General features: G+C 35.9%; 1 protein-coding gene across 2 annotated transcripts in view; it reads left to right on the top strand.

Annotated features, from left to right (window-relative positions):
* The window catches only part of AKAP7 (A-kinase anchoring protein 7), a 144,301-nt gene that overhangs the window by 34,456 nt on the left and 91,218 nt on the right, over positions 1 to 18,627 (top strand). For both annotated transcript variants that reach the window (XM_044917408.1, XM_044917409.1), the window contains exon 5: positions 3,601 to 3,761. In XM_044917408.1, coding sequence (XP_044773343.1) covers positions 3,601 to 3,761 — 161 coding nt within the window. The remainder of the gene's footprint in view (positions 1 to 3,600; positions 3,762 to 18,627) is intronic.

Here is an 18,627-nt window from a genome sequence, read left to right as displayed (position 1 = left end):
ACTGCTTACATTTCTCCGTGGACGCAAGACTGCCTTCTCCAGGAGACTTTTAGAAATATTTGGGGGGGGGTATTTTTGGGTGTCACGATTACTGAGGAGTGCTATGGGCATTTGATGAGCAGGAGTGAGGGTTGCTAAGCCATCTGCAGCGCATGGGACGGTCCTGAACGAGGCAGCATCGTCTTGCCCTAAGTCATGGCATCACATGTTGAAGAATTCCTGTACGGAGAGCATGGTGACTCTGTGTCATTCAGGCCTGTGTTTTACCAGGGCTTTTTGCAAATACTTTTAGTTTTGTGAAAAAACGAAATGTTTAGCAAGTCAACTTTGTGTTGGAAGTGGCATCCTTATGCAACTTTATGATACTGGGAATATTCTCTCTACTAGAAGATGATGACCAGATATTTGCAGTTTAGTAATTCTTCTTGACAGAAGTTATAATAAAAAAATCTAAGAAATAATGAGGTTTGCTCTACAGACAAGACAATGTTTTGCAACTCAACCAGCGTTAATTATCAGTCATGTGCAAGATACTGAACTAAGTGCTTTGGGGAAAATGAAGATGAATCAGGGATGGCTCTTATGCTCATGGATTATACAATTAAGTTGACTAGATACATATGAACTCAAATAACTATAATAGAAAAACATAAAAACTGGTATGTTTCATAAGATATAAAGTATTAATGGAATTTCAAAGAAGTAAAGATTTGCTACTAGTTTGGGAAGCCAGGGAAGTGTCTGTGGCAGAATTTTTATTTTTTATTTTATTTTGTTTTTTAAAAAGATATTTGAGAGAGCGAGCGAGCATGCAAGAGGTGGGAGGGGCAGAGGGAGAGGGAGAATCCTCCAGCAGACTCCCTGCCGAGTGGGAAGCCTGACACGGGGCCCAGTGCCAGGACCCTGAGATCATGACCTGAGCCAAAGTCAAGAGTCAGCCACTTCATGGAATGAGCCATCCAGGCGCCCTAGCAGTGTTAACTTTTAAATAAGGAACAGAATCAAGATGTGACTTCACTTTGGGTAGCTATATAGTTAGAGAGAAAACGATTGGGTTTTCTGGTAAAACATTATTTATATGAAGGATTTTCTAAGTCTCTAATCTTTTCACTTTACCTTTCATCCTTTACTGTATAATATGTTGACATCTGTATTATCAGTTCCTTGTTCTGTGTTCTTAACTTTTCAAAATGTAGTATCATTACTTAGGTGTTTAATGATATATTGACCAATGGGTTGGGTATGGAGCATGCAGAAGCATTTTTTAAAATCATGAATTTCTTCAGGGCGCCTGGCTGGCCTAGTCAGTAGAGCGTGTGACTCTTAATCTCAGGGTTGTGAGTTTAAGCCCTTGTGGTGGGTGCAGAGATTACTTAAAAAAAAATTTTTTTTTTAAATCATGAATTTCTTCAGATACCACCTCAGGTCCTTTGCCCTCATGATGTAGAAGAAAGGCATAGAAATTTGTAAGGCCAAACCCAGCTGCTGAGTTGAAAAGATGGTTGTCCTGCCTTAATTGCAAATAAATACACCTTTGGGTCTGAACTCTAGTTTCAGAGTTCTGTTTCATGTATGCATTTACTTTTTACCCTTTTTACCATGAAGAAGTCTTTCCATAAATCAGTCTTGAAAAGATATTCTATTTAAAAGAATTTGAAAGTTAGTGATACTTACCAATAGGCACTATGACTTTTTCTTACTCTGTGATCAGTGACATCTCATTGGGACTTATTTATTGGTTTATGCTCCTAGAGAACTGAAAAAAACTGAAACTGGTCTGAGTTTAGATCATCTCTATTTCTTTAATGAAAAATGGCATAAAGAATTCACTGTGAAAAGCCCTAACCTTTAGCATGGCCTGCTTTAGTGCATAGTTACATTTAAAGTGAGTATCTTGAATTCCCCAGTTTACGAAAGATGAGCCAGAAGTGGCCATTCAACTTTCACATGCTCTAACTCCCAGCACGCAGTGAAGGACAGTCTTGCAGTAGACATATGTACACTGTGTCTTTTTGGATGAACATAAATACAGTCAGGAAAGATTGGATTTAGGATGCGGGTTTGGAGGTACAATGAGAAATGTTGACCTTTCCAAAGGTATTTTGAAGTATTGTACATTTTGTTATGACATAGATGAGAATTGAAACTCAGTATGAAGTTATGGATGAGATCTGTTACAAACTTTATATGAAAACCAATTTAGAAATATGAAAGAGCTAGAAAAATACCTACATTTCTTTTCACACATTTGACATATAATTACTGGTGAATAAATCACACTGATCAAGACAGTTTAAATTAATGATGTTTCAACAGAAGGGTGTTTTAAAGCCCTTTACATTATGTAAGACTGTACCCTTCTTTTTGGAGTAATTGCTGCCCTCTAGTGAGATTTTAATTTTTTTTTCTCATAACAACATACCTACACCAGAATTCTCTTAAAGATGGAAATAATTTATCCTAATTTTCAAAATATTCGAAACCTGATCATGTTTAATTCATTCATATAGTAAACATTTGTTATTATGAAGAAAAAGAAAGCATTTGAAACAGAGTAGTCCTATAATCACATAGGTTAAACAGAAATAAACTTATGTGGTTGTAGTTGGCAAATATAAGCTTGTATTTTGTTTAATCCAGTTACAGTATTACCTTGTTACGGAGGCTATTATAGTTTAAGAGATAATGAATATTAAGTTTTAGTAGAGTACTTTGCAAATAGTATTTACCCTAAGTAAATACAATAAATACTGTATTAGTACTTTTAATAAGAATCCAGAACTTTCCACAGAATCTAATATGAGCTCTTTTGGTATTAGGTTTTTGGAATATATGATCATTAATTTTTTTTTAGTTGTCTGTGCAGTGTTCCCTTGATTAAAAACTTCTTGGGCACCTGGGTGGCTCAGTTGGTTAAGCGACTGCCTTTGGCTCAGGTCATGATCCTGGAGTCCCTGGATCGAGTCCCGCATCGGGCTCCCTGCTCGGCGGGGAGCCTGCTTCTCCCTCTGACCCTACCCCCTCTCATGTGCTCTCTCTCATTCTCTCTCTCTCAAATAAATAAATAAAATCTTTAAAAAAAAAACTTCTTGGTGAACTATAAAATAGTATTTTCTTTCATGTCTTTGATATAATATAAATTATAATTAAGTAAAGATTTAATTCCCTTCTTCCATAGTTTTTGTTTAAAAATCAAAGAGGGAGACAAACCATGAGAGACTCTGGACTCCGGGAAGCAAACTGAGGGTTACAGAAGGGCGGGGGGTGGGGGATGGGGTAACCAGGTGATGGGTATTAAGGAGGGCATGTGTTGTGATGAGCACTGGGTGTTATACGCAACTAATGAATCATTGAACACTACATCGAAAACTAATGGATGTATTATATGTTCACTAATGGAACATAATAAAAAAAGTTAAAATTAAAAAAAATTAATAATAGTTTTATTTTAATCATATAGATTAGGTTTTGAAGTTATTTTTGAACTTTAAACTAATTAGAACAAATATCAAAATTTATCTTTCTAAAACTGATTATTTTTTTGGTTTTATATATTTTATTACTTAATATGTTACTGAAAATTATATTATCTCTTACCAGTGGTATTGGTGCTCTTTTGGAATTAAAACCATTCATAGAAGAAATCCTCCAAGGAAAACAGTTGATTTTGCCCTTTCAAGGGATTGACACTTTTGGAAATCAGGTTGGATTTGTGAAGCTGGCAGAAGGAGATCATGTAAACTCACTTTTGGAGATAGCAGGTAAAACAAACAGCAACACATCCATGTGAAATCTCATCTGTTGAAGAAATAATCTCCTCCCCATCCCCAATTCTTGTAATAGAAATTTGAAATCTTTTAACTTTGGGGAGCCATTATAACCTTACTTTATAAATGAGCTGCTCTAGCATTTGCATGTGTAGGTAAGCAGCCAAATAAAATACCTGAAGTTATCTTGATTTTTTTTTTTTTTTTGAGTATGGTTGACATCAATGTTACATTAGTTTCAGGTGTACAACATAGTGATTTGACAAGTTTATACATTATGCTATATTCACCACAAGTGTAGCTACCATCTTACCCAATATGTCACTATTATGGTGTCACTGACTGTATTCCTTATGTGGTAACTTTTATTCCCATGACTTTTTTTTTTTTTAAGATTTATTTATCCACTTTAGAGAGAGAGAGGGGGAGAGAGAGAGAGAGAGAGAATGAGCATGGAGAGAGAGCATGGAGTTGGGGGGGGAGGGGCAGATGGAGAGACTCTCAAGTAGGCTCTCTGCTGAGCAGGGAGCCTGACGCAAGGCTCCATCTCATGACCCATGAGATCATGACCTGAGCTGAAACCAGTAGTCGGTCACTTAACTGACTGAGCCACCCAGACGCCCTCCCATGACTTATTCATTCCATAACTGGAAGCCTGTATCTCCCACCACCCTTCACCCATTTTGCCCAACCCGCCCCCCATCCTTACTGCAGCCATCATTTTGGTCTCTGTATTCATAGGTCTGATTCTGCTTTTTGTTTGTTTATTCATTTGTTTTGTTTTGTTTTTTAGATTCCACTTATGAGTAGAATCATATAGTATTTGTCTTTCTCTGCCTGACTTATTTCATTTAGCATAATACCCTATAGGTCTATCCATGTTGTCTCAAATGGCATGATCTCATCTTTTTTTATGGAATATTCTGTTGTATATACACCACATCTTCCTTATCCATTTGTCTATTGATGGACAGTTGGGTTGCTTCCATATTTGGGCTATTGTAAATAATGCTGTAATAAACATAGTGGTGCATATGTCTTATTGAAATTAGCATTTTTGTTTTTGGGTAAACACTCAAGAATGGAATTATTGGATCCATATGGTATTTCTATTTTTAATTTTTTGAGGAACCTCCATACTGTTTCCACTGTGACTGTCCTATCTCGATTTTTTGACCTGAAGATATGTTGATTCTGGGCTCTGGAAGGTGATGGGCTGGACTTAAATATCTGCTAGGACTGTCCTAATCAAAAATCTGAAGGATTCTAGTGCTTTTCATGACATTTGACATATACTTGGCATTTAATAAGTATTGACAGTATGGATAAGAATTACCAGTTGCCTATTCAGGCTTTGTGGGCATTGTTAGCCCCATTCCAGAGAGTCCGTGGGTGAGACAGCAGCTTTTCCTCTGTGCTACCTTTTTTCCCCTTTCTTTTTAGGTTGTACTCTCTGAGCAGAAGTTCACTGGTGATGTTAGAAGGTCTGACTGGTCACTTTGTGCGGCATAATTGAAAGTGTTTAGTGAAGTAGAAGAAGAAAGTTATAAAATCTGGATGAATGACTTTTGAGTTGATCCAGAGATTGTAGTTTGGTTGCTAATCTACATGCTGTAAAGAATTTTTATCTTCATATCATGTTGGATCATTTCCTGTTATTTCATTTCAGGTTTAGTGATCTTTGGTTCATAACACAATTATCATTGGTCCATGCTTGTTCCACTTTATCTATCAATCATCTGTCGGCCATCCATCCATCTCTATTTTATTTTATTTTATTTATTTATTTTTTTCATCCATCTGTATTTTAAAATGGTATCATAATCACCTGGGAATCTGCCACCAAACAAAAAACACAAAACAAAATCCATGAAACAAAAGCTAGGACACTGGTAATAACCTTAACTGTGTTATCCTTTTCATTAATCTATCCCATGGCCCTAATTCATTTAAGCTAACCATCATCCTGAAGTTAGTGTTTATTATTTCCTTATATTCTCCCAAAGTATATGTATTTTTAAGTGGTTTTAACCTTATCATGTATATGAGTTTTTGAGACATACTTTTTTTAACTTAATATTACATTATCTTTATGTAGTTTTATAGTTACTCATTCAGAGGTACATCTTGGGGTGCCTGGCTGGCACAGTCCGAAGAGCATGTGACTCTTGATTTTGGGGTTGTGAGTTTGAGCCTCACGTTGGCCGCAGAGCTTACTTAAATAAATAAATAATTTTAAAAAACCAGAAAAACGAAAAACAAAAGGGCTTCTCTTTTTGGGTTAAGGGAGACATTGAGGATCAAATTTCATTTCATTGTTGGTTAAGTTTTCTTTTGTGGAGCAAAGTACATATTAACAAACATGCAAACAATATTTATGAGTCAAGAAGGAATTAAAATTATTAGTTGGTCAAGAAAAAGGCAACTCTAACAGTTTTGATAGCAAAGCATTTGGGAACCAATGCCCATATATGGTTAACAAACTTAATCTGTTCTTCCTAACTGTTCTGGAGAAAATGCTAGATTTAGGTTTTTTTCTTTTGGAATATAAATATCCCTGATCTCAAGAAACACTTCTAATTAGTCATTCATTCATTGTTCTTTTGAATAATTCAATGGGTGCTTGCAACATTGAGAATTCCATCCATTCTTAGCAAATATTCTCACAAAGGCAGTTTCCAGTATTGATGAAAGATCCATTGTGTGCTGAGGAATGTGAAATCTTGCCAGCTTTAGTATGACTATGAGCCCAAGGGTGTTGGTTTGTCATTTTAGGAAAGGCCACTGCCCCTGTAATTCTTTTCTTGATGTGAAAGACTATTGCTTAAAAATACATACACTTTTCCAAACTTTAAGCAAAACATTACAAAAATGGAAAATAGAGGGAGAATAGCATTCTGTCCTCACATAATCACTGTTTGTTATTTCTTGCTTTTAATCTTTTATGTGTATTTTGTACTGTTGCTTTTGATTATAGTTTTCATACACTTTTATAAGAAATCTAAATATTTAAATGTGTATATGGAAAATTTTTGTTGAAGTTTAGTCAATAAATGGACTAATACTCCATATATATAGTGTTCAGATAGAATGTTCAATACAGAGAATTTTTGTCAGCATTTTACTTCATTAGATTTATTGTGACAACTTCATTAGATTTATTTTGACAAGAATGCCTCAGGATTAGTATTGCTTTAGTCCAACAGTATCAGTAAATAATGTAATTTGTCTTTGTATCACATTTTATAAACTACTTATTCAAATAATATATTTCTACTTTTAGAATTGACCAGGGTGTACTACATTTTTTTAAAAGTATAATAAACTATGTGTGTGTATATGCCGATACAAGAATATTAAAATCTTATTTGTTCAAAATAGTGAAGGCAGAGCTAGTTTGACTTAATGGAGAGCAACATTTTTAAAGAAAATAAATTTAATTATTAAAGTATTGATAAAGAAGTTTAAGTACATATTATAAGTAAAACTAACTTGAAAAGTTGTTGAAAATTATAATTCATGAATAGTTTGATTTACCTAGTTTTCATAGAGTTTTAAAATTTATAAGTTAAAAGAAACATTCTTAAAATATTATATAGTTGTTATGAAAAAAGAACTGAATTTTAGGCCCTAATACTTGAATTCATTGCTGAAAAATTTCAGGATAAAGAATAATTTAGAATTTTTAATGTGTAAAATTGAAGAAAATTATTCTACATTTTGGACTAATACAGTCTGAATATATGTGCTTTTACCATCAGTACTTGAATTATGCATCCAGATGTGCTGTTGCTAACTGTTGTTTCTGGTAGCTGCCTAGTGGGCTGAAGAGACCAAGCCCATCTTTGCACACCATGTCCATGTAGGTTTATGGGATAGCTGCTTGAGGAAGCCAGTAAGGTGTGTGGCATCAGAACTTTGTGTATCAGCTTCCTATCTTGACCTTGAGAGATTCTGTTTTTCCAGAATAAAACAGCACCTACTTTCTCCTTAGAAGTACACGGTAGCTCATAGAGCTAAGAAGGTAGTGAAAATTATGCATTTATATGGCATTTCTCCACATCTTACAATGATGAAATTGCATTGCAAAGCTGTAATTTTGTTAAGATGTGTATTAGATTGAGAGATTGCTAAAAGTTTAGCCCACTAGAATTACAATAGTTCTTGCAAATCTTTTTTTTAGGAAAGTGCCCTTGGTTAGCATAAGAAAACATTCCAAGTATATTTATCTCATATAAGGAAGAGTGAAAGGTTTTTAGGATGTTCATTTGAACATTATACTTTCTCTTATGCTGACGGACATTTTCCCCAAAAGATGGGGAGCATATGCCCTATGTTTTCTGCTTGTTGTGGGGAATCTCTTTCGTTGCTGGTATCTTTGGGCCTTTCTAGGCTGCTCTATTACAGAAGAAATATAATATCTTCTATAACAGAAGATGTTAGAAGTCTTGGACTTCTCACTACCACAAGCAGGTGGGCATCCTTCCCCTTCATGGCCTGGGTTAGTCTGTGTTTAAAAACATCAGAACACCTTTGCTACACTTCATTTAGAATAAGCAAAGACCAGCTTTTCTCCCCAGTCAGGATGTCTGAATCACAACCCTGTACCACTAAGGACCTTCAGAGGCTCTGTTGCATGACCTGCTTCTGTGTGCATGCTCCCCTAGACACAGGTCCCCCACTCTTCCTGTCCCTTCACATCCCTCTTTTACCCTTTTCCACTGTCCCTGTAGGGGAGGAAATGTGTTTTTCCTTCTACTCTCTTGGATTGTCCCTCAGGGACCCTGTAAAATTAGACCGATAAAAGATTAACAGAAAAACAAGGATTTTATTAATGTGTGCAGTACACATCATGTAGAGAAGATTCAGTGAAGAGTGACTCAAAAGGGTGGTTAGAACTTGGGCTGATATGGATCTTAATAGAAGAACAGTAACTTTGTAGAGAAATGATAAGACAAAAAAAGGGGTTTTAGGCTTTCTGGAGTGGCAAATTTTGGGAAGGTAAACGTATGGGGTGCTCTAACAGAGTAGGGTTTGTACAGATCCATCTTGGAGGGGATTTTGGGCAGTCTCATTTTTCAGAAGTGTCTGCTTTTAGTCAGCCAAGGAAAGATCTGGAAGGTTTCTTTCTGCATCTACTGATTCTCATTTGCTCAAAATTCTTGTGCCAAAGTAGTGTATTTTGGAGTGGCATATCGTGGTTCCCTACCTCCCCTCTTTTATTTTACTTGATTTTCAGTCAAACACTTAAATGGATTTACTTTGTGCCATTATTCTTACCATCTTACAAATATTAACTCATTTAATTTTAGCATTTTTATGAGATAGAGACCATTATTATCTTCCTATCTTATAGATAGGGAAAATGAAGCACAAAGAGGCTAAATAATTTAATAGTAAGTCATAGAGCCAGGACTCAAATCCGGGCAGCCTGGCTCTAAATTCTGTGTGCTTTTTTTAAAAAAAAATTATTACTATCATTCATTATAATATATGTATGAAATATAATGTACATAAAGAACAGTATTTGGTACAGAATAAATGCTCTCAAGTTAGCTATCATTATCATCAACATGAAATAGTTTCCAAAAGCATTTTTACTGATTAGTATTCCATTGCATCCTAATTTATTTTACTTTTCCCCTGTTGTTAGACATATTCTTTTATTGTATAATTGACCCATAACATTATATTAGTTTCAGGTTTACAACGTAATGATTTGTTATTTATATATAGTGAAATAAGTCTAGTTAACATCCATCACCTCACATAGTTAGAAATTTCTTCCCTGTGATGAGAACTTTTAAGATTTACTCTCGCAGCACTTGGGTGGCTTGGTTGAGCACCCAACTCTTGGTTTTGCCTCTGCTCAGGTCCTGATCTCAGGGTCAGGGGATTGAGTCCCGTGTCCAGCTTGTGCTGAGCCTGGAGTCTTGCTTGTTCCTTCCCCCCTTTTACCCCCGCTTGTGCGTGTGCTCTCCCTCTCTCTCTCTCTCAAATAAATAAATAAATAAAATCTTAAAAAATATATTTATTCTTTTAGCAACCTTCTTCTTTTTTTTTTTTAAAGATTTTATTTATTTATTTGAGAGAGAGAGAATGAGAGAGAGCACATGAGAGGGGGGAGGGTCAGAGGGAGAAGCAGACTCCCTGCCGAGCAGGGAGCCTGATGCGGGACTCGATCCAGGGACTCCAGGATCATGACCTGAGCCGAAGGGAGTCGCTTAACCAACTGAGCCACCCAGTCGCCCTCTTTTAGCAACCTTCTAATATGCAATACAGCATTATTAAATACAGACACCATGTTGTACATTACATCCCCTGACTTATTTATATTATAACTGGAAATTTGTACTTTTGACTCCTTGCACTGGTTTTGCCCACCCTCCACCAGATTCTGTGTTTTTAATCACTATGCTAGTCGGTTACACTATAAATTAGCAACTGGACTGCTGGCTTTCAGGAGCATCCCCTTTACTTTCTTGCCTTAGCTGATCTATTTGCTAGTCTGAGATCGCAGCTTCCTCTGGGTGCAGGCTGTTCTTTCCACCAGTGCCTCACACCATGGGGCCCAGAGATGTCATCCATGTTCTCTTAGTTCTCTGTTGCTTTGTCCCCATTCTACCCTCACATACAAGCCTTTTCTTATTGGTAGTTCATGCTATTAGAGTTTTGTTACCCTCTACCTCTCCTCTTTGCTGTTGTCCAAATATTTCCTCTCACTTTTTGAGCACTTTGTTTCCTAGCTCACATTGTGACCTTTTCTTGCAGCACCATGAACGCAACCATCCAAACATCCTGTCTCAAAGTGAGCTGTGGATTTGGAGTCTTTTAGAAGTGACATTGCATTCAGTTTCCTTACTTATAAAACAAGCATAATAATGACTTCTCAAAATAAACTGAGATAACATACATAAAGTGCTTAGCACAGTGTTTGGCACATATACAAGGGTAAATAGATGGTAGCTATTATCATTAATAATAATGATAAATCCCCACGACCCCCACTGCTACCATCACAGCTATTACTTTTCTTAAAATCCCTTGACTTCTTTGAAGGTACCCTCTAATACTCATACTCTGCTCTCCCAGTTCATAAGCATAGTTATACCTTTTGGCTATTCATCCACCTGAACTCTTCTAAGACCGTAAATCGGATATAGCTGTCTAGCACCCTAACTTCTCACCCTTTATGCTGTTTCACTTTCTTTCCATGCTGTGGAACCTCATGCTATTCATGCTGTGGAACCTCACCGAGGTCTCTGGTCTCTTCTTCCTGGCCAACATAGTTTATTCCTTCTTAAACTGGTCACGGCCTCATGGTGCCTCACTCTGTTGGTGGTTCTTTCGGGTGTCTTGTCTTCTTTTTCTTCTCTTTCACCAGGCTGGCAAACACTGATGGTAGATCAGTTTAGCCATTTGCTTTTTTACCCCAACACGTGGGCAAAATAAACTCCAGACTCCTTGCTGTGGTCCACGGTGTCTCCACGTTGGTCTCCTGTCTCATCATGGTTCATAACGGACTCAACGAGTTCATTCTTGCTGTGGAACTTTTGCAAATGTCTGAGTAGACCCTCCATTTGGACCTTTTCATTCTGTAGCTCAAATGTCACCACCTCGGAGAGCGTTTCCTGTGCCCTGTAGAGAGAGTCTCCTCATAAGTGAGCCCTCTGTCACTGTACCTGGTGTGTCTCTCTTTCACAGGCTTCATCACAGGTTGTAATTATGTAATTTTGTTTGACAGTGTTTCCTGGATGAAGCTCCATGATGGCAAGGACCATGACTGTTCTGTTGACCATTTTTTACTTAGTTCCTTCTAGAATGTGTGACATGAAACACATGTTAATGAGTAGTTTTATCAGATGCGTGAGAAAATGAAGAAATTGTACAGTCCTGTAGATTGGTTCTCCTGCAAGTATAAGTTTTCCAGACTCAGCAGCATCCTGTTCAGCAATCCCACTGCTCCTGCTTTTTTCTTTCTCCTGTCCCCTGTCACTGCTCCAGCCTTTTCTTAGGTTCCCTTAACCTTCTGCTCTTCCCTCCACGGATAAAACTGAGGCTGGGACCTGCTTCATTTGTTCCCTGTATGTAGTAAACCTACTGCTACTGCATTTGGCTCTTTAAATCCCATGTCTTCTGTCTCCCTAAGACTAATCTCTTCAGCTGTGTTCTTGATCTGGTGTGGCTATCTGGATCTTGCTCTACCAGTTCCTTCCTCTCTTCACGGCATTTCCGCACCTCCAGCGTTTCCTCTTCATCAGCTCATTTCCCCAACTTTGTTAACTGGATTATGCCTTTCGTATCCCCAGACAAATAAACAAACAAGAAACAATGTAAATAACAGAAAACTTAGCACTCCCTTGACCTTGAATTTCCCACAGCTCCTGCATTGAACCTCTCCTTCCCTTCTGAGCCCAAAATGTGTAAAAGCGTAGCCTCTGATATCTGTCTCCACTTCTTTACGTGTGCTTACTCTCCTTTCTTGAAGCTCCTGCAGTCAGTGGGTTATAACCTACTATGTCACAACACAGGCCACTGATCGGTTTCTGATTCCTAAACCTAATAGATGCTTTAGACTCACCTTTTCGCTACTGAGATACCACTTTCTTGGTTCTTTTTTTAACCTCTCTTAGTACATCTTCTCAGTTTATTTTATTGGCTTACCTCTTTATTTCTTAAGTGTATTTTCAGGTTTCTGAACCTTCTTCTTTACTGCTTAGCCTTGTTTCTGCTCTCATATTTACTATTTTGGTAACCCTCTCCATTATCCTAAAAGGAACATGGGCCAGAAATGTAGGTGTCATCCTAGAGCCCAGAAGGTTTTTTGTTTTTGTTGTTTTTTTTTTGATGGTAGTCATCCTAATGGGTGTGAAATGATATCTCATTGTGACTTTGATTTTCATTCCCCTAATGAGAGTGATTTTGAGCATATTTTCATATGCTTGCTGGCTTATTATATATCTTCTTTGGAGAAATGTCTCTTTCTTCTTCATTGATTTTTTAATCAGATTGTTGTTTTTTTGTTGTTGTTGAGTTGTAGTTCTTTTTTTTTTTTTTTTTTTAAGATTTTCTTTATTTGTCAGGGAGCGAGAGAGCACAAGCAGGGGGAGTGGCAGGCAGAGGGAGAAGCAGGCTCCCCACTGAGCAAGGAGCCCCATGCAGGACTCGATCCCAGGACCCTGGGAACATGACCTGAGCCGAAGGCAGACACTTAACCTACTGAACCACCCAGGCGTCCTGAGTTGTAGGAGTTCTTTATATATTCTAGATATTTAGTCCTTATCAGATACATGATTATCAAATATTTTCTCCCATTCTATAGGTTGCCTTTGCATTCTACGGATCATTTCCTTTGATGCACAGCTTTGTTTTTCTTAAAGGGGTTCATGAATTTTGTATATTTAAAAATATTTAAATGTAGTTAATTAGCTCAATATTTATGAATCTTGCATTAATCATCAAAATGTACAGTAACTGGTACATTTGAAAACATTCAGAACTTATAGTATCACTTATTTAAATGGAAGGTATTTCTCTTTTTTCCAGCTTTAATTTCTAACTTTTTAATTTTTTAAAGTTTTTAAATTTTTAACTTTTCAGTTTTTAATTTAGTCTAATTAATCTATTTTTATTTTTGTTGTCTGTGCTTTTGGTGTCATGTCTAAGAAATCATTGCCAAGTCCACAGTCATGAAGTTATGTGTTCTTTTAAGACTTTATAGTTTTAGCTCCTATGTTTAGTTTAGTCTTTGATCCATTTTGAGTTAATTTTTTGTATATGGTATAAGGTAAGGGTTTAACTTCATTCTTTTACAATGTGGATATCCAGTTTTCCCAACACTATTTGTTAAGAATGTCCTTTGCCCACTGAATGGGTCTAGGCATTTTTGCTGAAAACCATTTGACCATATACAAGAGGGTTTATTTCTGGGCTCTTTGTTCTGTTCCATTGGTTTATAGGTTTACCTTTTGCCAGTACCACACTGTTGTTTTTCTTTTTTTTATATAATTTTGTATAATTTTTGTATAATTAACATATATACAGTATTATATTAGTTTCAGGTATACAATATAGTGATTCAACAACTCTATACAGTACCCAGTGCTCATTATGATAAGTGTACTCTTTAATCCCCGTCACCTATTTCATCCATCCCCCAACCAACCTCCCCTCTGGTAACCATCAGTTTGTTCTCTATAGTTAAGAGTCTGTTTCTTGGTTTGTCTCTCTCTTTTTTATCTTTGTTCATTTGTTTTGTTTCTTAAATTCCACATATGAGTGAAATCACATGGTATTTGTCTTTCTCTGACTTATTTCACTTAGCATTATACTCCCTGGTTCTATCCACGTTGTTGCAAATGGTAAGATTTCATTCTTTCTTATGGCTGAATAATATTCCATTGTATACCATATCTTCTGTATCCATTTACCTATCAATGGACACTTGGGCTGCTATTGTAAGTATTTATTTATTATTTAATTTATTATTTATTTATATTTGTTTTTATATTATTATTTATTATTTATGGCTATTGTAAATAACGCTGCAATAATCATAGGGGTACATGAATCCCTCTGAATTAGTGTTTTTGCCTTTTTTGGATAAAGATTCAATAGTGCAATTACTAGGTCGTAAGGTAACTCTATTTTTAAGTTTTTGAGGAACCTCCATACTGTTTTCTGGAGTGGCTGCACCACTTTGCATTCCCACCACCAGTGTAAAAAAAAAAAAAAAAGAGGGTTCCTTTTCCTCTACATTCTCACCAACATCTGTTGTTTCTTGTGTTTTTTATTTTAGCCATTCTGACAGGTGTGAACACACTGTTTTGATGACTGTAGCTTTGTAGTAAATTTTGGAACAAGGAAGTGTGAGACTTCCAACTTTGTTCTTCTTTATTAAGAGTTTTTGGCTATTTAGGGTCCCTTGAGATTCCATATGAATTTTAGGATGATTTTTTTTTTTTTCTATTTCTGCAAAAAGCATCATTGGAACTTTGGTAGGAATTACATTAAATCTGTAGATGGCTTTGGGTAGTATTGCCATCTTAGTGGTATTAGGGCTTCCAGTCCCTAAATGTGAAATGTCTTCCATTTAGTTGTGTCTCCTTTAATTTCTTTCAGCACCATTTGTAGTTGTCAGTCCTTTGCCTCCTTGTTAAAGTTTATTCCTAAGTATTTTATTATTTTTGGTACTATTGTCAATGGAATTGTTTTCTTAATTTCTTTTTCAGATTGTATTATTGATCTTTTATAAAACTCATTTCAAATGTCATTTCCAAAATAAAGGCTTTTTTGATTTCTTCAAAATAGAAATGACCATTTTCTCTCCTAATCTCCCCTATATTCCATAGATGGATATTTACTGTAGAAACTGTAATATTTCAGTACATTTGATTGTTTAGAAATCAATGTTCCTCAACTAGAGTGAAAGCTCTTTGAGGGAATCTTTCATCTTTGTCTCCCCAGAGCCCGCTATGTAATAGAGGCTCAATAAATATCTTTTAAATGGATATGTAAACCAGTGAAAAATGTCTGATGTAAACATAAAAGTGTAATTGAAAGAACATTTAACCTTATGTAGTCTCTCTTCCCTTATTTATATTCATGTCTAAATCTTTGTATGACAGTAAAATCCAGTCCTGGTGTCTAGAATCCCTGATGGGGGTGTGCCTGGGTGGCTCAGTCGTTTAAGCATCTGACTTCAGCTCAGGTCATGATCTTGGGGTCCTGAGATTGAGCCCCACATGGGGCTCTTTATTTGGCAGGGAGTCTGTGTGTCCCTCTCCCTCTGCGCCCCACCCCCACTCGTGCTCTCTCTCTCTCTCTTAAATAAGTAAAGAAATTCTTTAAAAAGAAATGGAATTCCTGATGGATGATGTACCAGCATTCTCTGACAATTTATTTGGCCTAGCTGGTTGTTAGGATAAGGAGAGGGACTTGAGAGATCATTTGTAATGGCCTCATCATTTTTGCTCTCAAGGTTAAGTGACCTGTCCAAGAACACAAGTTGAATAATAGGAGAACTGGGCCAGTGTTGGAATGCTCAGTCTGGGTCTCCTTCAGACTCTACTGCAGTGGAACGAATGGGATGCCTCTGGCATCAAGGTGGAATTTTAAAGACTCGCTCTTAAGAATGAAACGTTTTAAAATTCTATTTGACAGTTTTACACAGTAATCAATTGGAAATATATGCTTAAAATGATGAGTATAAAACTTTTAAAATGAAGTTCGTTTCAACATTATGCCTGCCATTATGTATCAAATAACTTACTAAAACCATCTAAAAATGGAACAGTTTGAGGAGCATATGGAAACAAGAATCCTTTAAATAGTAATAACAGGAATGACAAAAACAGTTGTATGGCTTTTATTTAAAGTTTTAGATGGCCAAAAAGTGATTCTAAAATTTTATTGAGATCTTTCGTATTATATGTGACATAGTTTTACTGTAACTTACAATGGTATAAGAAAGTATCTTCCAGATGGAAAGCAAGAAAAGACCTTATCACCTCCTATTGTATGGTGTGTTGTCTAATCACAGATCAGTCTTCTCAAAACTAAAATCCAACTTATTATTTCTGTTGCATCTAAAATAGAATATTTAATCTTAAGAATATATTAGGACTACCTAATTTACATTTCGTATTCTAGACTATTTTTATTAATAAACTTCTTTGTATACCTCAATAAAAAAATAAACCTCTTTGTGATTATTCTCAAATTATGTATCATGCTGTCATATAACTATCCCTCATAATGTTAGAAACAGAAAAAATAACAAAAGAAAAGAAAAGGAATTTATAAGAACATGTATATAATTAAAAAGATATTAATTTTATTAAAATTGATCTGTCATGGTTTACTTTCAGACAACTTTTAACAATTTCTTTACATTTTAGGTATAAATTTATTGTTGCTACATACTTAAGAGTTTACGTAAAGAAAACTCCTATGTAAAAATATGTATATTTAAAATTTAAAAAACACAGAAAACTTCCCAGTACTTAACACACTCAATAAATGTTTGCTGAATAACACAAACTCGCCTAAACAGGTAAAACTGTAATGTATTTGTTAGGATTATAAAATATTGTTTCTTTATTAAATTATTCATTTCAGTCTTCTTTTATATAGCCAAGTCTCTTGGTGTTTAAAATACATTTTACAAAATTGTTCTTCAGACATTTTGCATCTTTAACTATGAGGTAAATTATATTATTTAGGAAGTGTTTTTAGCTGACTTTTGAAGGATGTCTGATATATTTGCTGTGTTGATTTTCTATTTAGTGCTTGAAGGAATGTCTGTGATACTAGGAGGAATTGAACAATCTCTTAAATTATTCATAAGCTTTTCCTCCAGAACATGAGTTAACGTAGATGAAAAATGACATGTGGTTTTCACACCAGCAAAAACTCTTCTTATCTCAAGCATGGTATTTCCTTAACCATTATCCTGTATTCTGGCTAAGCAATAGATTATACTGCTAATAGGAATAAAAAACCAATACTAAGAAATATTTTTCAAAAAAAAGGCAACAGGGCGCCTGGGTGGCTCAGATGGTTGAGCGTCTGCCTTTGGCTCAGGTCATGATCCGAGGGTCCTGGGATCAAGTCCCTCATCGGGCTCTCTGCTCCTTGGGAGCCTACTTCTCCCTCGGCCTCTCTCTCTCTCTGTCTCTCATGAATAAATAAATAAAAATCTTTTAAAAAAAAAAACAAAAAAAAGGCAACAATTTCTTTTTTCCCTATTTCTGTCTACCTAGAGAAGGTACTATACTGGAAAAACACATTAATAACAAATTATATGTGCTTTGTGACACATATTATTTAAAACAGTATTGTGAATAGATATCCATCATCAAAGATTTCAGGCCCAGTGAGTAATGAGAACTCTTGGGTCAAAATTTAAAGTAACTGAAACCTTGGGGCTCTTGGGTGGCTCAGGCGGTTAAGCCGCTGCCTTCAGCTCAGGTCATGATCCCAGGGTCCTGGGATCAAGCCCCGCATCGGGCTCCCTGCTCAGCGGGAAGTCTGCTTCTCCCTCTCCCTTTGCCTGCTGCTCCCCCTGCTTATTAAAAATAAAATAAATAAAATCTTAAAAAAAGTAACTGAAACCAGTAAATAGAAAAATATTGTATCTTTACAATCAATTGATGAGATTGTCATATCAAATAAAATAATATGTGAAAGCTAATGTAGATAGTAATGAACAATACAAATGCCTACTATTTTAATTTCTCTTAACAAAACTTCTTTCCTTATATCTTTGTAATTTTTAATAACTCTGAACATTGTTGAGTCCTCTTTATTGGGCCCAGATCTGTCCCCTGAGACTGTAAGCTCTGTGAGAGCAGGGCTGTGTTTGCTGTCGCGAGCAGACTTTGTGTCTGGCACATATGGGAAGTGCTCAGTAAATAAATAAAGAAATGAATTTTTGCTTTCACACCTTCATGCTGTTTCTGTTTTCTGGATTGATAAGAATATGTTGCTGAGTTGCTATCAGCAATTCTTCTATGTGATAATTCTTCAAGTACTTGAAGACCTAGAAAATATGCTCTGATCCCTTAAATCAGATCCTAGGAACTTAGTGAGTCCACCATTGTATATGGTAAGCCATCAGACATTGCCAGTATTTGACAATTTTTGACTCATAAAAATGATGGTTTTGCATGATTCAGCCTCCTATTTTAACTCGGGGTCTATCTAAAACAGTTGTGGGTATGCCATAATAGAGAGGGTCAGAGCTGGGTTAGAAGAGTAGTTGAGGAAAGATATCCTGCTTATAATTTACGTGAGCCAAAAGATAAGTTAATTATAATAGTAGTTGTTATGAATACACTGTTATTGTTTTAAAATATGC

Source organism: Neomonachus schauinslandi, chromosome 8 (assembly GCF_002201575.2).
Source record: "Neomonachus schauinslandi chromosome 8, ASM220157v2, whole genome shotgun sequence".
NCBI classification, from domain to species: domain Eukaryota; kingdom Metazoa; phylum Chordata; class Mammalia; order Carnivora; family Phocidae; genus Neomonachus; species Neomonachus schauinslandi.
This window is presented reverse-complemented; position numbering and strand designations above follow the sequence as displayed.